Source organism: Limanda limanda, chromosome 23, assembly GCF_963576545.1.
Source record: "Limanda limanda chromosome 23, fLimLim1.1, whole genome shotgun sequence".
Lineage (NCBI taxonomy): Eukaryota > Metazoa > Chordata > Actinopteri > Pleuronectiformes > Pleuronectidae > Limanda > Limanda limanda.
This window is the reverse complement of record NC_083658.1, coordinates 4,251,799-4,260,051: the sequence shown is the minus strand read 5'-3', so window position 1 is coordinate 4,260,051 and position 8,253 is coordinate 4,251,799. Positions and strand designations below refer to the sequence as shown.

Genomic DNA, 8,253 nt, shown 5'->3' with positions numbered 1-8,253 from the left:
AAAATAAACAGGGACATCTGACATCTACAATACTGTATTCATTGTGTAACATTTCTATCACAATATAAAATCATACTTTTTTTGATTAAAATAAATAATATGTAATAAATAGATAGATAAATAAATACATAAAAGGCATTTTCCTATCAAACTGCAATTATTTTTCAATCAATTATGTGTTCACTTGTGTATTTCTGCATTTATTTATTTATCTATAAAGCAACTATAGAGTACTTTGTTTATTTATTTTGAATATAAGTACTTTGTGTGTTTACTATCATTTGTGAAATTGCCTTTACTTGAAAGGAGCTGTTCGCACCACCGGCCGCCGGCGGCGCTGTTGAGCGGCCTCTAGTCGCTGGCACCATCCGGCCTGGCTGGGGGGAGCGTGATGGCGGTGCACCGGGGACCCTCCACGAAATGGCTCTTCACCCGGGAGCAGCTGGAGAACACGCCGTCCCGCCGCTGCGGGATCGAGGCGGACCGGGAGCTCTCGTACCGCCAGCAAGCCGCCAACCTGATCCAGGACATCGGCCAGAAACTCAACGTGTATCCTCTCTGAAACGTGGAGGCTAGCGGGGTTAGCCCGGCGTTAGCATTAGCTCACAGGGGGACCGGAACGGCACGGCTCGCTGCATGTCCCGTTTTTCTGTGAAACACATGTTTCACACGTTTCTCCAGTACGTGCACATCCTCTCAGACAACATGGATCCTCCACATATGTCAACACGCCTTGTTAAACCTGCTAAGGTCGCTGAGGCCTGCCTGCTAGCTTAGCTACTGCTAGCTATTGTGTAGCCCCTTCAGACTGCAGCTTCTATTGTTAGCAGTGTGTCTGTGTAATGTCAGTGATCACAGATAATCGATATACGTTCTAGCAGAAAGTTAACACTATAACCGCGATACACATTAGTTACTACACTGCTCGACAGGTCGCAGCTAATGGGTGTTAAATTCAGATTGGTTAGCCAAAGTTAGCTTTAGCTCCCTGAATGGTGGAACAACAGGGCTTGTTTTATTTAATAGTTTCTCTTTAAAACACATGTAAACGTGTTTTTATCAACTGGTTAACATTGTGAACAACCAGTCCCTGGTAATAGATCATGTATAACCTGCTGAAGGAGCTGAGGCCTGGCTGCTAGCTGGGCTTCTGTTAGCTTTTGTTTGGTCTCTGCAGGCTTCAGATTCCATTGTTAGCAGGGTGTCATTATAAAACCAGTGATCGTGGATAATCGATACAAGTTGTGTGTGTTATTCGAGCCTCACACTGTTTATTAGTGAGTCCTTACGTGTTGGTTAAGGTAAAGCTACTGTCTCGACCCTGTGCCTGGTGTTAACTTACAGGGTACACGTTTTGCTAGCCCTCCACTCAAAGCTAGCTCGATGCTAACGTGCCATGTTTTCTGCCACTCACTGAAAATGATTCCATGGATTTGTTTGCCTTAACTGTGAAAACCCAGATCTCAACTAACCATCAACACTGCTATAGTATACATGCACAAGTTTTATATGATCCACTCCTTCACCAAATTCCATCGCAATGTAAGTATCACAGCAGTTTTTGGGCCCGAGACCACAACCACTGCTGGGGAAGGCATTTGTGAAAACTCTTGGGTTTGTTTTTTAATAGATCATCTCGCAGACCACGTTGTTCCTGGCAACTAAAGTTGAAGAGCAGCCCAGGAAGCTGGAGCTTGTCATTAAAATGGCCCATGCCTGCATTAACCCCCAAGAGCCGGCCCCAGACACCAAGAGCAATGTGAGTACCGTCGGACTGAAGCCGCTCTCAGGCTCCAGCTCTGGGAAACAAACGGAGAATCTGGTCTGGACCGTTTCCAGACTTTCCTTTTTGCACATATGAAGAATGCAGCAGGAGGTTGACTTGGTCAGGAGTGTTCCCAGAGACAGATTCAGGCAAAGGGTGACGCCGGGTTAGAGCGTGCAGAGGGAAGGGTATAATCTGTAAACTGCTGTGGGAATGACGTGTTGTTGTTTACAGCACATCAACAACAGCTTCAGCTCCTATCACCTAAATCTCTTCTCTTTTCAAAGTGATATGTTAATCAGCGTCTTCCACATATGTGTCAAGATATTTTATATTTTTTTCTCGTGGGCTACCAGACGTTTTACCCAGGGGTCGGGTGGGGACACTCTGGAAACTGTCCAGAGATCAGTGAATGTTTGACGGCAGATTAAGATGCTGACGTTTTTCTCCCAGTTCATCCTGGACCTGATGTGTTGAGCCTGACGTGCTTTATAGAACATAACGTTATGAATGGTTGAATTCTTATATTGATCATAATGTCATAGTGAAGCTTCAACATAAGGTCTTCCTCCTCTGCAATTACAGCAACAGCTTAAATCGTCAGTGGAGCAGTTATTGGTTTGACAGGGCAAGGATTTTGATAAACACATAATCATTTATTACAGAAGAAATCCCTCTTTCCCATTAGAGGATGTGACTTTGTGTGATGATGGATTTTGAGCTGCTTGAACTGTTTGGAGATATCTCCTTTGGCTTGAGTAAACCGACCCACAATTCGATGTGTTAGACACCAGAAAATCACGCAATTAAGTCATAGGGTACTTATTATTCCAGTAAATCCATAGTTGGTTCTCACAGTTTACCTTTTAAGGCCGAAGACTACCACCTGGAAATGATCGTTTCCCATGGTGCGATTCCTTATTTTGTAGGAATACTGATATGATTTTGATTTGCTCGTTTCCAGCTGTTTGGAAGCAGATTTCAAATTCCTCATTGATTTATCTTTTTCAGGCATTCCTGCAGCAGGGACAAGAGCTTGCAGCACTGGAAACAATACTGCTGCAAACACTGGGTGAGTCCCGCTGAAGCTTCCCTGCCTCAGACAGTGTATGACTCAGAATTCTGCTGGTTTCTCCCGAATTTCTGCTGCTTCTCACTCAACCTTCTCATCGCAGGGTTTGAAATAACAGTTGATCATCCACACACAGATGTTGTGAGGTGTTGCGAGCTAGTGCGAGGTATGATCTTCTGTTCTCTGCTTTTCTGACTTGAAATCATTTGAAGAAACCATTTTTTCTATGACTGCTCAGTTAGTCTATGTTGTTTGGTGCTTTTCTTCTATAGTTCTACACCAGCTTACTGCCTCCTTTAGGTTTTCATTAACGTACTGGAGAAAGGAATTCTGCTCTAATCCCCACTTTTCTTCTTCTTCTACAGCAAGCAAGGACTTGGCACAGACTTCCTATTTTATGGCTACCAACAGGTTATTATCCTGTTCCCATTCTTGCACTGTAATGGCACACTATAGCTTCCTGTCCTGCAGGGTCCCCCTTCCTGTGTCCAACGCCCTGTTTGCGCCTGGATCCTGGGAACCCCCAGAGTGGGGAAGTACCAGCCAGGCTGCTGTGTGCGGTGTATTGTACAAGGGCTGTGTGTTGGCACATAGGGGTTGAACGCACAATGTGGAGTGTAGTGGTGCTGTTTACTCTCGAGGTTGTTGGGTACGGAGTGCACATGTCTAAAACACACTGAAATGGTAGCCTGAATATAGATTGCATCTAAAGATTCTTAAACTTATAGAGTGTTTTGGTAAGTATAGTTTAAAGTTCTTTTAACATTTTTTGTATATTTTTCACCCAAAAGCTCTAACAGTGAAATACCGAACTACTGCAAACTGATTGTTTTAGAATTTCAGAAAGAAAACCGTCTTCTGTTAGCTTTATTGAGCCCGATGCATAAACATGAAATACGATCGTTAGAATAAGGAACTCCCTCAAAATAGTGTTCCACAAAAAACAAATAGTAAAAAGGAATTTGCTCCATGTAGCTTCAGGTTCTGCTGTTGGACATCAGCAGGCAACAACAGACATTGTGTCAGACATTGTCAGACATTCAAAAGTATTATGAAATATGAATCCAGCTGCCAACAAAGTGTCATCAGAGCAGAGCTGATGATGAATAACATCTTGCTTATGGAACATTGTGTTCTCAACTTTGAATCCTCAGAAATAATATTGGAGTTAGCTTTAAACTCCTGGTCACTTGTATGTTAAAAGGCTCTTAATGTGTAATACAGACCATCAGCCACAACATTAAACCACCTGCCTGATATTGTGTGCTTCAGTGGGTCTTCAGTCTTTTACTGGTTCACTGGTTGTCTTTCCTCAGTCGCTACTGACCCCACATGACCTGCTGTTTTGTAGATTATTTAATATAATAAGTCCCTTATTCCATTTCTCCTGTTTCAAACTTCAAGAACCAACAGTTCACTTGTTACTTAATGTAATCCCCCCCCGTCTGGCGCCATTGTAACAAGATAATCAATGTTATTCATTTCACTCGTGAGTGGATTTAAGGTTGTGGCTGCTCGGTGTGTGTGTGTGTGTTTGTGTAAAAGCTCTGCAAACAGCTGACCTTGTTTTTCTTTCTCCGCTGTTTCTTGTCTCTTCCTTCAGTTTGCACCTCACCACCTTCTGCCTGCAGTACAGACCCACAGTGGTGGCGTGTGTCTGCATCCACCTGGCCTGCAAGTGGTCCAACTGGGAGATCCCCGTGTCCACAGATGGGAAACACTGGTGGGAGTATGTGGACCGCACCGTAACACTACAGCTGCTGGACGGTAAGAGCCTCTATCCTCGATTCTCTTCTGTTCACGCCTCCACGGATGTGTTTTGAGTTGTGCATCGATCTGTCCGTTTCTTGTGAACACATTATAACACTTCGAGGGAATTTCTTCATATGTAAAAAACGTTCGGTTGGACTCGAGGATAAACTGGTTAGATTATGGAGGTCAAGGTCACTGTGATTTAATCGTGAATGCATTATCCTAAGAGCATCTTCGGGGGGGGGGGGGGTGGGGGGACCCCTGCAGTCTGCCTCCTTTGTGCTGCAAAGGCCGAATCAAATTAATCTGGTCTATGGAGGATTTCAAGCGATGTGCGTCACCAATTTGTCGAGTCATCTTCGCTGTCGCAGATCAACACAGCTGCAGCTGGACAGGATGAGGAAGTTTTAATGTCCCTTTAGTTTTCAACATTAGCTTTTGGTTGAGTTTAAAAGTGTGAGCATCAGACGTGTTGTCGAATGCTTCCATCATCTCTTGGAAAATAGTTTTTCTAGTAGGAGTAAAGAATCTTTGTTGGTGGCCCTGAGAGGGATCCTCCTCTGTTGCTCGGTGATGAAAACACATATTTAACGACCACATTTGCAGAAGCCTTCGAACCGGCTGCACCAGTCTGACGAAGGAGGCGGCCCCTGAACTCAGCTCGAGCTTGTGTTAAAATGAGCCCACGTTGCAGAGCACTGATCACTGACATGGCTGTCTTCAACTGCTTTCAGAGCTCACACACGAGTTTCTCCAGATCCTGGAGAAGACGCCCAGCAGGCTGAAGAGGATACGAAACTGGAGGGTACTTATTAGGGCAGTACGGCGTGAATGGTCCAGGATGAGGACGAGTTACATGTTACTTTATCTAATGTGGATCTGTGCTTCTCTGTTTTTTGTAGGCCATTCAAGCAGCTAAGAAGCCAAAGACGGAGGGCTCGGCAGTGGACGTGGCCTTCCAGGGTTCGTCCCTCGACGGCCTCTCTGGTGTCGCCAACTCCTTCTTCCCCTCCACGTCTTCATCGGACTCCATGGAAATGCCCTCCCTGAACGCCATCGCAGCCCCTTACACCAACTACCAGCCGCTCAGCGACCTGTCAAAGAGCTGCAACTACGACCAGTTCTCCCAGCCGCCCCACTCAGACTTCACGCTGGTGAAACACGAACACAAATCTGCCGGCGGGTCTAGTAGTAAAAACCAGCAGCTCGAAGCGAACGCCGCCGTTTGTCCCCGTTCGCAGAAAGTCTTGACTTTGGAAAAGTACCGAGAGAAACACGCGGCTGAAGTGGCCACGCAGAACGGCGGGAAGGACGAGCCGGGCGCAGACATGTATGCACCTCCGCCGGCTCTGTCCTCCCACCACCACAAGAAACGCTCCCAGCAGGCCCGCCAGTCGGGCGAGGGGCGGAGCGACAAGACCAGCTCTAAGAAACCTCGGCTGACTCCTTCTTTCGCTGAGAACGGCTCTGCGTCGAGCGAGGAGCTCAAGATGAGAATCAAAGTCTCATCGGAGCGCCACGGCGGCGCCGAGCAGGGCGGGACTCTGCCCGGGAAAGACAAGCACAAAGAACACAGCAGCCACCGCCACTTGAAACACGGACACTCTTATTCCGTCACCGGGAACGGCAGAGGGGCGTTAGACCCCTCCTCCTTGTCTCTACGCGCTCCCGGCAGCAACGGGAACGACGGCGGCTCCTCCGGCTCGTCTCGGAAGAGGCCTCACTCCGACGCCGGGAACCACCACCACTCGTCCAAAAGTAGCAGGAGCTCCAAAGCTGGCCTGAGCTCGGCCCACTACGCAGCCGACGGCGGCCACCGGCTGCTGGAGCACCACGGCCACGACGGCACCAACGGCTTGATGACCACCAACGGCGAACACACTGACTACAAAGACACTTTTGACATGCTGGACTCTTTACTAAGTGCCCAAGGAATGAACTTATAACCCTCAGAGAGTCCTCAGTGTTGTCTCGATTTAAAGTATTATCATGTTTAATAGGATTTTAAAATTTTTATTTGTCTTAAGTTATCTTGAATTGTGCGTCACTCTCAGTCGTGTGTCTCCACACTGATTACTGGTGATTCGTGTTAAAGCTGTCAAATATGAAAGGATATGCATAGAGCCGTGTACTTACTAGCTTGCAAAAACAAAAAAAACCACGAGATGTTTTAAGAATGCGGCTGAGTTTGAAACGTTGTTTTAATGCAAGCGTATGATTTTAATGTGCATGTTTTCAGTCACAAAAGGGAAGACATAGCTAGTGTTCGCAGCCACTGTGACAGTTTACAGTTGATTTTCTTTCTTTTCTTTTTTTTTTTTTTGTACGTTAAGACATTGTGTTCCACTAAAAATCTCAGGTCTTGAACTTTTTTGATATAAGAACGAATCTTCCTCTGTTTGGGTTTATTACCTGTATCCGTGGAGATGTATCACCTCGTCCTTTTGCTGACGAAGACGGCAGAACTTCCTGTCTTAAGAGAACATGGTCTGCTTACTTTTCAAACAGTGCATCGGTAGTTACGAACACAAATGTGAGGCCGACTCCATTTGCGGTCCATCCGGGGACCTGCGAGGCCGCACCTGAACTTAATGTGCAGACTCGGTTTCGAGCGACATGCGACGTTTACGTTACATCTGCTGTGAAAGTGCATTTAAAAATATATATCGGCTAAAATTGCTAAAAAGGCCTTTGTGATTGTACCTTGTCAATCGCTATTCAGTATGATAAATGTTATGAACTATCAAAAAAAAAGGAAAAAATTAAGATCTCTTCAAATGAAATAGTGTAAATAGGACTGTAGTTCAGATTTAAAAGAAACTGTTGGTTCCTTGCATCAGTCCAAACCCTCCTCCATTCAGTGTATCATGAGATCTCAAGCAGCCTGTATCGACCAACATATCCTGGATTTGTGTATTGGGAGCCCGAATAAAGGTGTAAAAGTGATTTTTACACATGCGCGATTTTCTGTTCTTCAGTGTCTGATGTGAATCCTGATCTCATCGTTATTGTTTCTTTTACTTTTGTGACATCTGACCTTAAGTTTACAACAGGTTTTTACATCTAATAACGTCACCATCCTTATTGTTTACTTGATTTAAGTGTTGAAGTTGTGGAAAACAACAATCACATGCACCCAGGTCTTTAATGTCGTTATTTACAGTTAAAAGCTACTGTATAAGCGGACCTTGTATTTTATTCTTTTTCCATCTTTTGGTCAAACTGCTGTGTCAAAGGTCAAGAACAGACAAGAAATGATTGACTGATGACAAAGTTAAACCCGACAATTTTGACAAACTACTTCCAGATTCTCAAAGGGGAAAGTTTCAGGCTTTCTTAAACCACATCTCATGGTCTTTTCTTAGCAAATTGGTGTTTGCTCAGATGACAGCAGAGTCGTTACCTCACAGACCTGAGAGATAACCGGGTGAGAAGACCTTGAGATTAGTTTTTTAGGGGGGGGGACTACTTTTTCCGTTTTCCATCAATCCTGTAACTGGTCAGGAGACTGTGGTTTTCATCAAGAAACATTGGAAATTCATGATCAAACCTTTGAAGCAGCATTTATATTGCTCCCCTGGTGGCTGGGTGATAAACCCTCTCCTCCCGAGTCAGGATGGGACATGCAAGCCCCCCCCCCCTGTCTGTTACCGTGCAGAATCCA

At 45.3% G+C, this 8,253-nt stretch overlaps 1 protein-coding gene across 2 annotated transcripts; it reads left to right on the top strand.

The window, feature by feature from the left end:
* Window positions 1-372: 372 nt before the first annotated feature.
* ccnt2b (cyclin T2b) lies at window positions 373-7,552 on the top strand. Of its 2 annotated transcripts, XM_061067166.1 has the most exons (9): window positions 373-549; window positions 1,461-1,542; window positions 1,631-1,759; window positions 2,777-2,837; window positions 2,941-3,003; window positions 3,203-3,248; window positions 4,441-4,604; window positions 5,324-5,394; window positions 5,492-7,552. In XM_061067166.1, exons 1-9 carry the CDS (start codon window positions 392-394, stop codon window positions 6,533-6,535), a joined length of 1,818 nt encoding a protein of 605 aa, XP_060923149.1. In that variant the 5' UTR covers window positions 373-391; the 3' UTR covers window positions 6,536-7,552. The 2 variants fall into 2 exon arrangements, 1 of the variants encoding a protein (XP_060923149.1); XR_009677133.1 differs by lacking the exons at window positions 5,324-5,394; window positions 5,492-7,552 and having other exon boundaries at window positions 3,203-3,574; window positions 4,441-4,508.
* Window positions 7,553-8,253: the final 701 nt, after the last annotated feature.